The sequence below is a fragment of the Phacochoerus africanus genome, chromosome 15, assembly GCF_016906955.1.
Source record: "Phacochoerus africanus isolate WHEZ1 chromosome 15, ROS_Pafr_v1, whole genome shotgun sequence".
Lineage (NCBI taxonomy): Eukaryota > Metazoa > Chordata > Mammalia > Artiodactyla > Suidae > Phacochoerus > Phacochoerus africanus.
In genome coordinates, this window is record NC_062558.1 from 26,109,485 (window position 1) to 26,128,376 (window position 18,892).

General features: G+C 46.3%; 1 protein-coding gene across 3 annotated transcripts in view; it reads right to left on the reverse strand.

Annotated features, from left to right (window-relative positions):
- The window catches only part of GLT1D1 (glycosyltransferase 1 domain containing 1), a 110,169-nt gene that overhangs the window by 19,623 nt on the left and 71,654 nt on the right, over positions 1-18,892 (reverse strand). For all 3 annotated transcript variants that reach the window (XM_047761164.1, XM_047761162.1, XM_047761163.1), the window contains 3 exons: positions 12,380-12,423; positions 10,188-10,308; positions 2,655-2,753 (listed from right to left, as the gene is read on the reverse strand). In XM_047761164.1, the coding sequence (XP_047617120.1) occupies positions 2,655-2,753; positions 10,188-10,308; positions 12,380-12,423 (264 nt within the window). The remainder of the gene's footprint in view (positions 1-2,654; positions 2,754-10,187; positions 10,309-12,379; positions 12,424-18,892) is intronic.

Genomic DNA, 18,892 nt, shown 5'->3' on the forward strand with positions numbered 1-18,892 from the left:
TTGAAGCAACAGCTCCAACTCTGTGCTAGATTGAGTCTGATCACGACTATAAAACAAAGCCATGTGTGATATCCGTGTCTAGCGCACTTTCTCAAAGTGTGTCGAAAATGCACCCTCCCCGCCACTCCTGCTCCCAAGAAACTAAGAGTGTTCTATTTTTTTAACATTCTTTGTAAAACTAATGTTAAAGCCTTGGAATCAAAATAAACCCACACCTTAACTTTGTGGGAGCTGCGAGGCTGTGTCTGATACCTTCATAAGAAGCCGGCAATCGGCAGAGATGACTTGGATGTGTCAGAGATAGGAGAGTTATTTGCAAATATTAAAAGGAATATCTTACAAGAAACATGCAATGAAATCAGGGGAGCCAAACGGCTCTCATTCCAGTGTGGGGCTGATATACCAATTTATAAGTGATGGCTATACAGACACTCAGTGATAAAATTGTAGTGCTCTGAAATTGAGCTATAAAATAAATAGACATTGTGTTTGGGGAGATGAGAATAAAATCTCTTTGCCCGCGTGGAAACCATATTCTATGACCTGTAGCTTGGCTGGTGTTGATTTTGAGAGACGTGGAACATGGTAAAAAGCAATACACCTTTGTCTGGAGTATCAGCAAGGAACAACCATGTACGTGGTGCCCTGGTATTGTTTTGGCTTTTAGATGTTAGTATTTAAAGAAAGGCAACCACACAGGACCTTGTAGGTAGCACAGCCTGACTCCTTCAATCCATTCCCCCTCCCACCCCTGTCCAGTGAAGCTGACTCCCATCTTGCTTGTGTTGACTCTGGGATAGGCAGGCAGTCAAAGGAGGTGACCCATAATTTACACTAAGGGACAGGGAGAAAGTCTGGGATGAAACACCTGCCAGAGGAAATGTGAGACATGGACATTTCAAATATTTGAGTTGACCGCAGCTTGTAAGTATAAACCCTGCATTTCAGCATGTGCATGTGCCTTAATAAAGATGATGGTGAGTAGAACCCCATTTGTACTTATTTACTTTTTGGCCACACTGGCGGCTTGTGGAAGCTTCCCATCCAGGGATCGAACCTGAGCCACAGCAGTAATGACTTGGGATCCTTAACCTGCTGCACCACAAGGGAAATCCTAGAACCTAATTTTTAAATCTAAAGACTTAAAAGAACATGGAGTTCCCGTTGTGGCACAGTGGTTAATGAATCTGACTAGGAACCATGAGGTTGCAGGTTCGGTCCCTGCCCTTGCTCAGTGGGTTAACGATCCTGCGTTGCCGTGAGCTGTGGTGTAGGTCGCAGATGCGGCTCGGATCCTGCATTGCTGTGGCTCTGGTGTAGGCCGGTGGCTACAGCTCCGATTAGACCCCTAGCCTGGGAATCTCCATATGCCACAGGAGCAGCCCAAGAAATGGCAAAAAGACCAAAAAAAAACTTAAAAAACAAAGGATGGAAAAAAAAATTTTTTTTCTTGTCTTTTTGCCTTTCCTAGTGCCGCTCCCACAGCATGTGGAGGTTCCCAGGCTAGGAGTCTAATCGGAGTTGTAGCCACCGGCCTACACCACAGCCACAGCCATGCAGGATCCAAGCTGCATCTGCAACCTACACCACAGCTCATGGCAACGCCGGATCCTTAACCCACTGAGCAAGGCCAGGGATCAAACCCAAAACCTCATGGTTCCTAGTCGGATTCTTTAACCACTGAGCCATGATGGAAACTCCCAAAATTTTGTTTTTATTTTTTTTTTCATTTTTATTTTTTTTTGGCCATACCCAAGGCATGTGGAAGTTCCTGGGCCAGGGGTCAACCTGAGCCATAGCAGTGACAATGCCAGATCCTTAACCTGCTGAGCCACCAGGGAACTCCTTAAGATTCTTTATTGCTGCCGCCTAAAACAAGCCATAGGCAGCAGCAACACTTCTCCTTTTGGTGATAATGGGTACCCAGGGCCCTGACCATCGCTGTGCCCACTGCTCAGCCCTGCATATCAGCTCCTTCCACCCACGTCTCTCCTCTAAGATCAGAGTTATAATTCCCTTCATGGGTCCAGAGGAGAAAATAGAGCTTGGAGACTCAGGCCAAGGCCACACACCCTGCACAGGGTCCCAAGGTTCAAGGACAGGCACATCCTTGGACCCTCAGCACTTTGTGACCAGGATCCCTTCACACACATGTGCCCCAGGTGACACAGCTCCACCAGCTGTGCCCACTGTCAACTGCACTGACCTTTATTTAATTTCAAGTACACTCAACTACTCTGCCTCTTCGGTATGTTGTTTCGAGGGGACCACAAAGGATCAGACATGTGACAGTCTTCTGAACACCAGCAGGTGTTCTAGAAGTGCAGGATTGTATCTGAAGAGTACCCGCATTCCGAAACCAGAAAGCCAAGCATCTCAAAGGGGAAGTGACTTGCTCAAGGTCAAGGTCATGATAATCACCGCCAGTGGCATCAGAAACAGAACCCAGGCCTCTGGTTTCTTGGACGTGCCCAGGTTTCTTTGGGTCACACATCCGGGCGGCTGCCCCTGTGACAAGCATGCTTCACACAGGTATCTACTGATTATAAAGGGAACCCCAAGAGCTAATCACAAAGAGGCAGGTCACAGACTCCGAAGGACATGCAGAAGAAAATAACTCAGACCAGCTGAACACGGATATCACTCTCCTTTACCTGAGGGTCGGAAAACAACAATCCTGTAACTTCGTGCGTCACCACTGCGGCGTTCCCCGGGATGTTCCTCGCCAACACGGGGACTTCCAAATCCATTGCCTAAAAGGGTGTACAGAAGGAAGGAGACAGGTGGGCAGTCATTTTAAGAGCTTCTGTGGTGGGATAAGTCAATGTCCGGGAGAATAGTTCTGGAGTTTGGGGGAGGCGGATTTTTGGCTGTTCCGGGCCAGGGATTGAACCCACATCACGTTAGTGACTCAAGCCACAGCAGTGACAATGCCAATTCCTTAACCCACTGAGCCACCAGGGAACTCCAAACTTCTAATGATTTTTTTTTTTATGGCTGCACCTGTGGCATATAGAAATTTCTGCGTTAGAGATCATGTCAGCTGCTGGCCTATACCACAGCCACACCTTCCCTGATGAGTAATGTGCTTCCAGCACTAGCTGTACGAATGCCACCAGGACCACACACACCCCTTTGACAGATCCGAGTTGCATCTGCAACCTATGCTGCAGCTTGTGGTAATGCTGGATCCTTAACCTACTGGGTGAGGCTGGGGATCAAACCTGCATCCTCACAGACACTGTGATGGGTTCTTAACCCACTGAACTACAATGGGAACTCCCAAACTTATGTTAATGAGCCACCAGGGAACTCCAAACTTCTTATGTTAAATGGACCTCTGGCACCACACAAAAATACCCAAAGAGCTTGCTGAAAATGATACCGCAATCCAAACCCCAGATTTTGCAACTACATACTGAATTTTAATGATTGATTATATTTGCAAGTCCTGGAAAACTATATACTGTAATGGTCTGTCTGACATTGCTACTGCAACATAACAAAGAATCCCTCTCTCAAAGTGTTTGGTTGACTCTTCTTCCATGGCAGAGTATACATTTTTGGCTTTTTGATTTTGTTTTTATGGCCACATATGGAAGTTCCCAGGATAGGGGTATAACTGGAGCTGCAGCTTCAACCTACACCACAGCCACAGCAACACCAGATCTGAGACACATCTGCGACCTACGATACAGCTTGAAGCAATACAGGATCCTAAACCCACTGAGCAAGATACTATGCTGGGTTCTTAACCCCAAGCCACAACGGGAACTCCCTGCCTTTTTAATTACTGTCATTACCTTCCCTGATGAGTAATGTGCTTCCAGCACTAGCTGTACGAATGCCACTGGGACCACACACACCCCTTTGACAGGCATAGAACAGCAAGGAGCAACACGGTTAATCATTCTGATTATTTACTAAGCAGTCTCTCTAGTCCCAAGGGGCTGGGATCAGCCAGCACAGGGTGCCCCATAGCACGACCTGGGATTGAGGCCTCAAAAAGATGCTCCAGGAGTTCCCATTGCAGCTCATCAGTAATGAACTCAACTAGTATCCATGAGGACTCAGGTTCAATCCCTGGCCTCACTCAGTGGGTTAAGGATCTGGTGTTGCTGAAAAAAAGATACCGCAAAGCAGGGCAGGCAAGGTTGACCTCACCTGCCAGGAAGGGGGCATTTTTCTGGCCCTCTTCTCAGTTTGGGGGAGCAAGGCCTAGAAAAGTTGAGCATTAGGCCAGCTCTTCTGACGTCTACTTCTACTCCCTACACCGAATCTCCTGTGGTTACTTTCACAGGGGCCAACCCAGCTTTTATGTGACAGGTGTCTTCAGCGGGTCATAGTCTGGTGTCCGGAGGCAGCTCTGAGGGGCATTATCAGCAAACCAATCATCCGGCTCTTGCTCTGTACAAGGATTGTTCTAGGTGCTATGATTCTGCAGATGGTACTAATTTCAATTCATACAAAAGGGGTGACATTTGAGTTCCCATCATGGCTCAGTGGTTAACGAATCCAACTAGGAACTATGAGGTTGCGGGGTCAGTCCCTGGCCTCACTCAGTGGGTTAAGGATCTGCCGTTGCCATGAGCTGTGGTGTAGGTCACAGACATGGCTCAGATCTGGTATTGCTGTGGCTGTGGTGTAGGCCGGTGGCTACAGCTCCAATTATACCCCTAGCCTGGGAACCTCCATATGCTGTGGGCACGGCCCCAGAAAAGACAAAAAAAAAAGAAAAAGAAATAGGTGACACTGAGTTCTCAGACATGTAAAATTACCCAGTCTCAGCCACTACAACGGGGAGCTTTGTGACACTCAAGGTTTCACATGGCATGGATGCCACCAATGACCAAGTGCCAAGAGCCATGTGCGTGACACACAGCAGGTGTTCCATCAATACGTGTGGAGTAAATGTTCTAGAAACACCTGGACATCAATAAATTGTAATGTGGGACTTCAAGGCCCCCTCAAGGAGATAGAACGCAAAGCCTCTGGCCGAGACAAGAATGACCAGACCCTTATCACCCCACCCGTCTTACTGTAATGCCCCCTCCCCGACCTTGAGCAACCTGGCCTGCTCCTTCCTGTCCCTACTAGGAAAGGCATGTGGCCCACTCCTTGCCTCGCCCCTGCAGGGCCCTCATATGCCTCCAACCAACCAGCAAGTGTACCATTAAGACCCCTCTTTCCTTAACCGATCAGTAGGTCAGCAGGTATATCCTGAGACCTCTCCTCTGGGCTATAAAAACAGACAGGACCACATGCTCGGTATAGGCTCTCCCTCATCAGCAGGAGGTTGTTCCACTGTGCCAGCACAATCTCTCATGTCAATAAACTTCTTTCTCTTGAGGGTTGGCTCTCCCTGATTATCAAGAAGTTGTCCCACTGCACCAGCAACATCTCTCATCTCAATCAACTTTTCCTTCTCTTCATGTGGCTGTGCTGCAAAATTCTTTTTCCAACTTGAGTGCATGGACCATGACATGTTAAGTCAGTGGTCCACGCTGGCCATCTTATCATTAGCAGTTTTCTTGGTGAGCTCACCTGGTTCCCTGGTTCTGTGTCACCTCCATCTTCCCCAGTGCATGTTGAGTTTGAGATCCGGGTCTTAGATAAGGTTAGGGGAGTGTGGACACCCCTCCTCCTTACCCCCCCCCCCCAAGATTATTCTGTCCCCACCATCAGAGAAAGTAGAGGAGCTGGCTCGCCCCTGGGACTGGAGCCCTCCTGCTCAATCTCAGCTGCACAGCTGCCTTTCCAAGACAGGACGGGTTCTCATGTCGGCGTTTCATGGTCACAGAACATCTCCAAGTTGTGATTTTCCTGCTCCCATCTCATAGGTCAAAGAGCAGGACCTTCCATTGTTGTTAATTTGCTACACACCGGAAACTAACACAACATTGTAAATCAACTGTACCTCAATAAAAGACAAAGAAATGAGAACAAAGAAAACAGAAAAGAGTCATCTTAAGAATAAGGACCCAAAAATGCTATTTTCATACAGCCAAGACACGGCATTCAGGAATCGCATGGTTGATTCTCAGCTCCGTTTCTTCAGGTGTGAAATCACCTCTTTCAAAACAAACTGTGTCTTCAAGAAAGACAGAGCCCCAGAACACAATGGCACTGGGAAGCTGGTCCTGGCTGAGGTCTTGGGTGAGACTGTTTGGAGCCGCACCCTCTGAATTCCCCTGAACTCCTGCTGGTCGTGAACAAGGAATGGGGGTGTCAGTGGGGGAGGCACTTGGGGCAGAGAGGCACTCAGAGCTGGGATCAGGGGCCGGCTTTGGGACTCTGAAGAGGAGGCATCAGAGCTAAGCCCCGGCTGAGTCTGCAGTCCATGGATTCCTGTGGCTCTCAGTGAGCTTTGCAACCTTTCATCAGGGGGATGGAAATGTCATATTCAACCTTTTTAAAAACCTTTGCCAGAGTCCCCATTGTGGCTCAGCAGGTCAAGAACCTGACTAGCGTCCATGAAGATGCAGGTTTGATCCCTGGTGTCATTCAGTGTGTTAAGGATCTGGCCTTGCCATGGCTGTGGTGTAGGGTGCAGCTGCAGCTCCAATTCAACCCCAAGCCCAGGAACTTCCATATGCCACAGGTTCAGCCCTAAAAAAAAAAAGAAAAACTTCATCGCTGGTCCACTATCTTCAGGTTTCCAGTATAGTTGGCCCCTAGTCTATACCACAGAACAGCCTTCAGAGGTGCAGCCTCACCAACACAGGCAAGAGGATTTTTGAAGGGCTCGGTCACCTGTACTGATGTTTCAAGCTTCAGACGGAATTTGGAGGCACACCCTGGGTTGTAACCTCTGGGGTCCAGATTTCCTTGCAGAGAGGTCTGCTTGCATTTTCCTGGCATTGACTGAGGGTGTGTCCAGTACCACGATCACTGCCTGTCAGGTGGGGATGCAGTTGCTCCAAGTGGTCTGTGCATTCAGACCTCCCACCATGGGGGTTAGGGCGTTTCCTGACGGGGAGGCCCATGGCATTGTGGGCACAGCTCCTAGCTGCACAAAGACTGTCCTGCAACTTGAAAAAGACTTCACCTCCCCCCAGCTCCCTCCCCGCACCGTGTACCAGACCCTATATCTTTATGTTCTGAAGTAAAAGGCCTTTCCTTTAGGCTCCCAGGCCTCCCCGCAGTCTCAAAAGGCTGACTCAAGAGTTAAGGATTAGGAAATACTGCTACAGCTAAAACCTAGTTGAAACAGTCTCCATGATGTTGTGTCCTGCCTTAGAGCACTAACTTGTTACTAATATTTACTTTCTAGTTAAGAGTTACATTGCACCTAGTGTCTGGCTTTTCACAAAGATCTCCTCCTTGATTAATCGCTTTCTTTTACTAATGGTTAATTTCCAGTTAGAGGTACATTGAATCTAGCATTTTCTTTTGTCATTGAAACACTCCCTAACACCCCTTCCCCTTAAGCCATCTTCATTCCAGAGAGAAGGTCAAGGAACCATCACCCCGAAGACAACCAGAAACCATCACTAGACCAACTGATGCTGGATTTGACGACTCTGAAATGACCTACAGCTGAAGAATCGTATAGACACCTTCATCAATAATCTGTCTCTGAGCTAAACCTATAAAACCCCTTGCTATCTGCGCTCTCAGAACAGGACATGGGTTTAAGGCATTAGCCTGCTGAGTCCTCCTTGGCCTGGCAGAGCAAGAAAGCTGTTCTTTCTCTTCCCCAAAACTCTGTCTCTGAGACTTCATTGGTCCGGTGTACAGAGGTTGCACTTTCAGTTACAATTCCGACATGCTTCCACGACAAAACAAAGCGAATTCTGAAAGGTCAAAAGAGTCCTTCCTTCAAAAGCGACGGGCACGTATTCCATGATTAACCACTTTGGTCATATGAATTGACTCTAAAGACATCCACCCTTGATGACTCCTCGAAACTCACTTTCATTCCAAACCCTCAGCCCAAAGGTTAGTTTGGAGTTTTTCAAAAGGAACACGGCGGCGACATTTGAAGGCAGACAGAATTGCTAACAGCTGCCTTTCCTTTGAAGTAAATGAGATTTGACAGCACTTCATCTGCAATGAAACGCTGTGTGTGCTGGTTATAGAAATCATTCCCCGAATTTGACTTTACCTTTTCTTAAGAAGTTGCAGCGGTGGTGGTCGGGGGCGGGGGGGTGGGGGGGAGGTATTTACATACAAAGGAGCGATTCAGCAACCGCTTGAGGATGAGTGCTGCAGGGATGTACATTTTTAAAGTTAATATAGAGAGCAAAATGCATCTCTCCAGCAACTACAGTCGAAAGCTGATTTTTAAACCACAATGGAGATTAAAGCCAATCATTAAACAGCCATAGACCTATGGAGCTGTTGACAGTTGTCTAAAGAGGAATATCTAAAGAGGAATACCACGCTCTGTGCTTTGAAAGCTGGAATTACAGGCGTAGCTATATAGCTTCTATCCCAGCCCATATTTTTTTTTGTCTTTTGTCTTTTTGTTGTTGCTATTTCTTGGGCCGCTCCCGCGGCATATGGAGGTTCCCAGGCTAGGGGTCGAATCGGAGCTATAGCCACCGGCCTATGCCAGAGCCACAGCAACGCGGGATCCGAGCCGCGTCTGCAACCTACACCACAGCTCACGGCAACGCCGGATCGTTAACCCACTGAGCAAGGGCAGGGACCGAACCCGCAACCTCGTGGTTCCTAGTCGGATTCGTTAACCACTGCGCCACGACGGGAACTCCCCAGCCCATATTATTTTGGTTTTGGTTTTGGCTTTCTTTGTTTGTTTGTTTTTTTCTTTAAATTTTTTGTTTGTTTCTGGGCCACACCTGTGGCATGCAGGAGTTCCCAGGCCAAGGATTGAACCTGTACCACAGCAGTGACCATACCAGATCCTTAACCGATAGGCTGCCAGGGAACTCATGTTTGCTTTTTTAAGTGATGCCACAGTAATGGAAAATATCGTGCATATGACATCAGTCATGCTTAAATTTAGGGAGAATTTTTTTGTCTTTTTAGAGCCACACCCATGGTGTATGAATGTTCCCAGGCTAGGGGTCAAATGGGAGCTGCAGCTGCTGGCCTATATCACAGCCACAGCAACACCAGATCTGAGCCACGTCTGTGACCCTACACCACAGCTCACGGCAATGCTGGATCCTTAACCCAGTGAGTGGGGCCAGGGATTGAATCCGAGTCCTCATGGATGCTATTCAGGTTCATTACCACTGAGCCACAACAGGAAATCCAGGGAGGATTATTTTTTTTCCTGCTTCATTGACCGCAATCTCCAAAATACTGAGGCTCACAAATTGTACCTTTGGCCAGTAAATTGAACTAGTGTCCAAAGGAATAAATGGATATTGCAAACACTTAGGCTAAAATAATAGCATTGCTCTAACTAGACCCGGAAGTAAGACCCTAGTGTTGTGAGAAAGGGGATGTGAAATGTGCTTCAAAGACTTGGAAGATCAACGGCCAAAGGCTTCCTTCTCTTCTTCATTTTTTTTTTTTTTTTTGCCATACCCGCAGCATATGGAAGTCCCCAGGTATCGAACCCAAGCCGCAGCAGTGATAATGCCAGATCCTTAACTAGCTGAGCCACCAGGGAACTCCCAGCCCTTCCTTATCCCCTAAATTCTGGGATCCTAGACATGATGAAAAGAGGGAGGAGACACTGAGACTAAAGGAGGCTTCCTACAAAACATACCTTCATCCTATGTCCCGAACTTCCATAGCCTCAGCCACCTCTCCACAGAAGCTACTTGGTGGGTCAGTGAGGCAACGCAATTCTAGCTTTATTCCATTTTGTAGCAGGCAAGGAGAAATGGCAATGAGAAAGAAAAGAGCATTTTGAAGTCACAAATAGAACTTCAAAACTACTTTGGGGAGTTCCCACAGTGGTGCAATGGGATTAGCGGTATCTCTGGAGCACTGGGACACAGGTTCGATCCCCCACCCAGCACAGGAACAGTGGGTTAAGGCTCCAGTGTTGCCATGGCAGCAGCATAGGTCACAGCTGTGGCTTGGATCTGATCCCCAGCCCGGGAACTTCATACACTGCAGGGTGGCCCAAAAAAGAAAAAAAAAAAGCGCAATTGTTGAACTGAAGAAAGCTCTCTGAGCCTGGAGGAGGTCCCCTCCATAAATAAAAAAGGGGGTGACAGGCAAGTTCCTATTTCCACTTTTCAGGACAAGAGTTCCATCACTACCTCCAGGATTGCGGCTGACATGCCTTCAGACACGGAGCTGTTGACCACCGCAAAGCAGTTCTTCACAACAGCGTGGAGATCTTCCTGGGCCATCTCCCCAATCAGTCGGACTCCAGGAGTCCTGAAACGACACAGAGCAGCGTGTCCATGGCTGGGGATCTTATGGGGAGCAGGGGCTGGGGGAAGGAAAGACAAATTTGGAGAAACATTCTGGATCAAATAGGAAAGCGTTCCCATTGTGGCTCAGTAGGTTAAGGACCCAATGTAGTGTCCATTCGAGTTTGATCCCTGGCTTCACTCAGTGGGTTAAGGATCTGGCGTTGCTGAAAGCTGCAGCATAGGTCACAGATGCGGCTTAGATCCTGTGTTGCTGTGGCTGTGGCATACACTGGCAGCTGCAGCTCTGATTTGACCCCTGCCCCAGGAACTTCCATATGCTGAAGATGCGGCTGTGAAAGAAAAATAAGAAGCATTATTGAGAGTTCCCTGGTGGCTCAGCAGGTTAAGGATCTGGCATTTGTCACTGCTGTGGCTCAGGGTTTTGTTTTGGTCTTTTTTGGTCTTTTTGTCTTTTTAGGGCTGCACTCAAGGTATATGGAGGTTCCCAGGCTAGGGGTCAAATCAGAGCTGCAGGTGCTGGCCTGCACCACAGCCATGGCAACACCAGATCCAAGCCATTTCTGTGACCTACACCACAGCTCACAGCAACGCTGGATCCTTTACCCACTGAGCGAGGCCAGGGATCGAACCCACCTCATGGATACTAGTCGGGTTCATCGACCACCAAGCCACAACAGGAACTCAAGATAAAGGGTTCAATACAGAAAACCTTACAAGGCTGGGAATCTATTCTATTTCCTCCATGATAAGAGAGGGAGGAGGCCTATTCACAAGCTTGCTTTCATTCCGAATCCATCTGACAAAGAAGACACAGATTTCTCAGACACTGGAAGTCAGAGATATGGCTCTCACCATTTTTCTCCATCTGATTTAGAAACAAATCTTTTCTAATAACTCAACCTTCTTTCAAATACTTTTTAAAAGATACTACAAGAGAGAATTATAGATGTAAAATAGAGGCAAAGGCATCACTTTGGAAATGGAAATAGTAATATCGAGAGAATAATTCAACCGATACCCATGTGCCCAACACTTGGTCACAGAGGTTTTGTCTTGTTTTATTTTTTTCACCCAACAATAAAGTCATTCTTCCCTGTCCCCCAGCCTCTCTCCCAGTCTCTTGATTTTTCTTTTTCTTTGTCTTTTTTTGGCTTTTTAGGGCTGCACTTGCAGCATATGGAAGCTTCCAGACTAGGGGTTGAATTGGAGCTGCAGCTGCTGGCCTACACCATAGCTCACAGCAACAGGGGATCCTTAACTCATGGAGCGAGGCCAGGGATTGATCCCACATCCTCATGGATACTAGTCAGGTTTGTAACCTGCTGAGCCATAACAGGAACTCCCCTTCAGATTTTTTTTTTTTCCTTAAGGCCGCACCCACGGCACATGGAGGTTCCCAGGCCAGGGGTCTAATCAGAGCTGTTGCTGCCGGCCTATGCCAGAGCTACAGCAATGCCAGATCCGAGCCGCGTCTGTGACCCACACCACAGTTCATGGCAACACCGGATCCTTAACCCATTGAAGGAGGCCAGGGATGGAACCTGCAACCTCATGGTTCCTAGTCGGATTCATTTCCACTGAGCCACGATGGGAACTCCTATTTATTTTTTTTTAGTGAGCAGTTAAGGCCCTGTGTGTGTAAGCCAGCTTTGGTGAGTCTCTGGCTGGACGACAAAGGCAACAGATAACAAATACCCTGACAAATTGCTTTCCAAGGGGCTGGCAGCGATTTTCACCCTTGCTGGCAGATAGTTTAAGTCTTTTCAGTTTTGGCCAACACGATCAGTGATGATTATAACCTGACATGACAACGGGTTTCCTGGGCACTTCCCTGAACTAGAGAGGCTGCACGAGTGTCGGGGTTGCCACTGCCCAGGGAAAGGCCTCTGTTCCCAGGACTGTGCAAGGGGAAGGCAATAGCACCGAGGATCTCACAGGATCATCAGGTGATTAAAGGAGGAACTGAGCTCCGGGAACAGAGCCTGGGACACTCAGTGCTGGGAACTGGGATCATTTATAGGTCACACTAGACCACCTCTCCTGCAAAATGCTGGTTCACTCCCTGTACTTACCTCTTGACTTTGGCTTTGACTTCCCTTGTGAACACTGGATCGACCTGAAGAGAGACAAAGATGAATTTCAGGAAAAGCCAGAAATGAATGGAAGTCTCAAGAGGATTGCCTAGCAAAAGAAAAAAATCAAAACCCTTCTAAAGGGAGATCGCCTTGGGACTCAGTGGTCTATGAACCCAGCTAGGATGCATGAGGATGCAGGTTTGATCCTGGGCCTTGCTCGGTGGTTAAGGATCTGACATTGCTGTGGTGTAGGTCACAGACACGGCTCCAATTGGACCCCTAGCCTGGGAACTTCACTATTCCAAAGGTGCAGCCCTACAAATCAAAACCAACCAGCCCACCAAACAACAACAACAACAAAACTCTTCTAGAAAGAGTAAGAGAGGAGTTCCCGTTGTGGCACAGTGGTTAACGAATCTGACTAGGAACCAAGAGGTTGCAGGTTCAATCCCTTGCCTTGCTCAGTGGGTTAAGGATCTGGCATTGCCGTGAGCTGTGGTGTAGGTCACAGACATGGTTCAGATCTGGTATTGCTGTGGCTGTGGTGTAGGCTGGCAGCTACAGCTCCAATGAGATCCCTAGCCTTGGGAACCTCCATATGCCTTGGGAGCAGCCCTAGAAAAGGCAAAAAGACAAAAAGAATAAAAATAAAAATAAAAAATAGAAAGAGCAAGAGAGCTGCAGATTGCACCACAAATACAAAAATACCTATACACCTAATCTCAAATGTATACTTTCCCAATGACACTGCCAGACATCTCAGCAGAAGAAAGCCATCTGGACACATGAAGGTAACCACTGTATCCACAGAGGAATAGAACTTGTTTCTGAACCGGAAACCATACTCTAACAACTCTTGGCACACAATGACCACTTCTTGGGTAAATGTACTCATGTCAGTACCAAGGGAAACTTCAGGGATACTTTTCACAGAGTTTGTATAAGCCTACTTAGGAAGCTGCAGCATATATTTTATGACATCTAGTTCATCCAACTGCAAACTTCAACACAACAACCAGTGGACTGGTTTTGCCTGCACCATCCCTCCACTGGTTTTATTAACAATGAATACAATTTTAAAATAACTGAGCAAATAGTCTCAAATTTATGCAAGCGTGACACAGAATTCTAAACCCATCTTCAAGATAGAGGCAGGTGAGGGTGTGAACCCATTTTACTCATACAGTGTCTGCCGGCTCATCCTGTTACTGAAGATGAGCTTAGAAGTGAAAGCAGATTCAATTTCTCTTCTCATTCGCACTCTACCAGTAGGTATAAGAATGACAAACCAAGTGAATGTAATGAATATGATGACATCCTTAGAGTTTATTTTGCGAACTGAAATAACTATGTTTTACAGAAACTTCATTTTGGTTTTGTTTGGCAAGGAAATGCTGTGTGTGTGTGTGTGTGTGTGTGTGTGTTTACAGGCACATGTGCTGAACCCCAAATCCTTCAAATGACTCTTAGCAGTGGCATCTCAAGGAGCTGGTAACACAAAGCTCACTGACATCCCTGAAGTTACTACCACATCACTATGAAGGTTAACACGGTAAATGTGGATACATAAGGAAATTTGTTATTCCCAATTTTTTTATGGTTCACTGTATTTTTTTAAATTTATTTTTGTCTTTTGTCTTTGTTTTGGGGCCATACCCGAGGCACATGGAGGTTCCCAGGCTAGGGGTCTAATCGGAGCTGTAGCTGCTGGCTTGTGCCACAGCAATGCCAGACCTGAGCCATATCTGCGACCTACACCACAGCTCACGGTAAGGCTGGATCCTTAACCTACTGAGTGAGGCCAGGGATAGAACCTGCAACCTCATGGTTCCTAGTCAGATTCGTTTCCACTGTGCCACGACGGGAACTCTAGTTTACCGTATTTTAATAGCAAACCTGCAGGAACAGCACAAAAGACAAGACCCAATCAAGCACATACTCTTGCATGTAGGCCACCTCAGAAAAGTGCTGTGAATGGATGGAATCTGCTGTACAATAAAGATGCTACAAACACTATTTAGTTGCCATCAATAAGAAATTTACTTGCTATTGCTTGATATGATATTGCTTATACCTGGAATCTAAAAAAAAAAAAAAATGATACAATGAACTTACTTACAAAACAGAAACAGACTCACAGACCCAGAAAATAAACTTATGGTTACCAAAGAGGAAAAGGGGGTGGGAGATAAATTAGGAATCTGGGATTAACAGATACACCCTACTATGTATAAGAGAGACAAACAACAAGGTCCTACTGTATAGCGCAGGAAACGCTACTCAATATCTTGTAATCATCTATCATGAAAAAGAATCTAAAAAATAATATATAGTGTGTGTATAACTGAATCACTTTCTTATACACCTGAAACTAACACAATGTTGTAAGTCAGCTATATCTCAATAAGATTTCGTTTTTTATGGCTGCAAACAAGGCACATGGAGGTCAGGGACTGCATCTGTGCCACAGCTGTGACCTACCCTGCAGGTGCAGCAATGCCAAATCCTTTAACCCACTGAGCTGGGCCAGAATCCAGCCACTACAGTTGGATTCTTAACCCACTGCACCGCAATGGGAACTCCAATAAAAAAAATTTTTTAAAAAAAAGAAATGTATTTGTTTCAAGAAAATCCAAGCGCGCCCTTGTGGCACAGTGGGTTAAGATCTGGCACTGTCACTGCTGTGGCTCTAGTTACTGCTGTGGCATGGGTTTGATCCCTGGCCCGGGAACTTCTGCATGCTGCAGGTGTGGCCAAAAAAAAGAAAAGAAAAAAGAAAATCCAGAATATTTTAACAAGTTTGTCTATAACTGTCATAAAATTCAACTTCTGAAACTTATTTGTCAAAATATTCTGACCTGCCCTAATGTCTCTGCTTTTATATTAAAAATTCATACACAAATGAAAACAGAAAAAACAGTCTCTGATTTCTGCCCCTTATTTTTCCACACACTTAGGCACCTTTTGACTCCATGGGGTAGGGTTGGGGGATCTAATGTTCGGAGCTATCAAACAAGAAGAGAATTTTTTCTTTGTTTTAAGAATGAAAATTTCCCTTGGAAGTTTCCATTGTGGCTCAGTGGTAGTACCTGACTAGTGTCCATGAGGACATGGGTTTGATCCCTGGCCTCGCTCAGAGGGTTAAGAATCTGGCGTTGCTGTGAGCTGTGGTGTAGGTTGCAGACGTGGTTCAGATCTGGTGTTGCTGTGGCTGTGGCGTAGGCCAGTAGATGCAGCTTTGATTCGACCCCTAGCCTGGGAACTTCCATATGTCATGGGTGCAGCCCTAATGACCCAAAAAAAAAGAAACGTTTCCCATCTTTGTCTTAAGCATGTGTACTCAGGGTGAAGGCTGGATGTCCTCTGGCAAATCTGTTACAAATCTGGTATAGATCACACACAGGCTGCTGTCTTCCAAAAGGACAACCAAACGGGCTTCATTTGTGTTTTGCAGAACACGGATAGCTGTGCCCTGGAGGTGCAGACCTGTCTGGAAGTTCTGAGCAATTTCTTCCCCAGACCCTGGAAGGATCGTCTGCCAATCAGAAACTGAGTGGACTTGTGACAGCGTGTGTGCCAGAGTCAGTCTCCCCACCCCCGCCCAGAACCCAGAACCCAGAGCCCAGAGCCCAGAGCTCCTACAGGCCTGTAACAATGCAGTTCTTCACCCCTCCAGTAGAGGGCGCACTCTTCCTTTTAAAAAATTTATTTTATTCAAGTATAGTTGATTGACAATGTTGTGTCCCTTTCTGGTACAGGGCAAAGGGATTAAGTTATGCATACATAAATGTACTTTATTGTTCACATTCTTTTCTTTTTTTTTGACGTTTTCAGAATATTTATATTTGGTATTTCCAAAAAATGCCCTGAATACAAAACTAATGAACTGGGAGTTCCCGTCGTGGTGCAGTGGTTAACGAATCCGACTAGGAACCATGAGGTTGCGGGTTCGGTCCCTGCCCTTGCTCAGTGGGTTAACGATCCGGCGTTGCCGTGAGCTGTGGTGTAGGTTGCAGACGCGGCTCGGATCCCGCGTTGCTGTGGCTCTGGCGTAGGCCGGTGGCTACAGCTCCGATTCGACCCCTAGCCTGGGAACCTCCATATGCCACGGGAGCGGCCCAAGAAATAGCAACAACAACAACAACAAAAAAGACAAAAGACAAAAAAAACAAAAAAAACTAATGAACTGATTAAAGTGTCATGCCATCCAGGTTTACCCGCAGATTCTCAGCCCCTACTGAACAAAGCCAACAATTTATATCCAAAATGAGGCCCATTATTTTCTTTCCCTGGTTAAAGACAGTGAGAAATCAGCAGTTCCCCTAGGTTGAATTTCATATTAAGAACCTCTATTTCAAAGGCTCCTTTAGAAGTGGGTCTGAATAAAATGCACAAATCTGGGGGGTAATGTGACTAAGTATCTTTTTTAAAAAGAAGTACAGTTGATTTACATCATATTCTTTTCCATTACGGTTGAACACTGGAACTGATTCTAGTTCCCAGTGCGCTACAGTAGGACCTTATTTATCCATCCTAGATATACACTAGTTTGCATCTTCTGGCTTTAAGTTGACTGCTTGAAGTGCGTGTGCAATATTTGTGTGACGACTGGATACAACGGATAAAGTGTAGAGCCTATAAAATGTTTCCCCATCAACCTACCTCTGTACTTGTTTGTTATGTCTGATGAATTTCCCCCAACGTGAACAATTAGGCCAATATAGAAACAAAAAGTAAGTCTAGCACAGAGGGACATGAATGGACCCAGAGCAGGCACCCCTCTGGCAAGGTAGGAAAAATATATTTATTATAATGCTTCCTATGGTCAGATTTGCAGTTAAAAGGAGAAAAGGAGGGAAGATATTTTTCCCATATTAAAGAATGGGAAGTCATTCTGGCTTACACATGATTTAATGCGGATTTTAGGCTAATCAAAGCAGCCTGTTGGTGGACTATTAAACATATATTGTACATCTCCTTTCACCATTAAAGAAAAAAAATTCAGGAGTTCCCATCATGGCGCAGTGGTTAATGAATCCGACTAGGAACCCTGAAGTTGCGGGTTTGATCCCTGGCCTTGCTCAGTGGGTTAAGGATCCCGCGTTGCTGTGGCTCTGGTGTAGGCTGGTGGCTACAGCTCCGATTAGACTCTAGCCCGGGAACCTCCATATGCCGTGAGAGCGGCCCAAGAAATGGCAAAAAAACAAAGAAAAAAAATTCAGAGAATAATACAAAGATACATCTCTGGTTGTTTTGTTTTGTTTTAGGGCTGCAGGTGCAGCATAAGGAAGTTCCCAGGGTAAGGGTCCAACTGGAGCTGCAGCTGCCAGCCTATGCCACAACCATAGCAATGCCAGATCCAAGCCACATCTGCAGCCTATGCCTCAGCTTGTGGCAATGCCCGATCCCTAACCCACTGAGCGGGGCAAGGGATCAAACACACATTCTCATGGTTACTAGTCAGGTTCGTTACTGCTGAGCCACAAGGGCAACTCTCACAAAGGTGTGTTTAGAAGATTATTCTCATTGTAATACGTCTACTAATTTTCTAATGTTTGCCCAGGTATTATATGACAAAGTGATCAAAGAGAGAGATAATGTTTTTCATAATACAAAATATTGCCACTAAGCTTGGAACTTGAGATTATGTCTAACTTCATGTCCATTCCCCAAATTAGGCAGAACCATGCCCCATTTCAGCAGGAAGTAACCAGAGCCATCGCCGTTCCATTCCCTCAAAGAGGTGGGGAAAATTGGAACAGAGATGGAACTAAACCCAAGTTCCTCTGCCAAGTTTATGATCAACCTCTTTATCCAAGACTTTACTCCCTTTCTTGTTCTGTACCTGTCCCTCAAGACTGAGGAGCATCAAAGGAAAGGGGAGGTTGAAACAGAGCAGGACCCTATGATCCTCCCCCCACATCCTCCATCTGCCTTTCGTCTGTAAGAAAAACTTTACTCAAAAGAATAAGTTTAATCAGAAAAGTGAGAAAGTGCAGAAGCAAAGTAAAACAGTCAAATGAGACCAAATAATAATAGTTTAAGCCACTAAGCAAAAGTTAAGGACCTTTAGTTCCTCCTCAAGGGCGTAGATCATATTCCAAGCCACACCCTGTGAGCTGTCTTATAGATACTGAACCCACCCCCCCTCCCCAGGTGGAAGAACTTAACTACATGTTGACCAGACTGCAGCCAGGACATAAGCTGCCACAATTCCAGGGAACTGGAACAAACTCATCCTGAAACTGGAGATCAACTGTACTTAAAACAGTCAAGGTGATGTTGATCAGATCACCACATGACCAGCTTCAAGATCAGAGTCAGAGCTGACTGTGCTGTTTCTGCATGGAGCCTCCTCCCTCCACCTTTGCACCCCTGAAAGCCCCCTTTAAAAGCTCCTGCCCACTGACTGACAATGGGGAGTTGGCCTTTAGAAGTCCTTTCCCCAACCCCCAAGCCCCACCCCGGATGCTGCACTCCAAAATAAACTTTCCTTTCCACCAGCCCCAC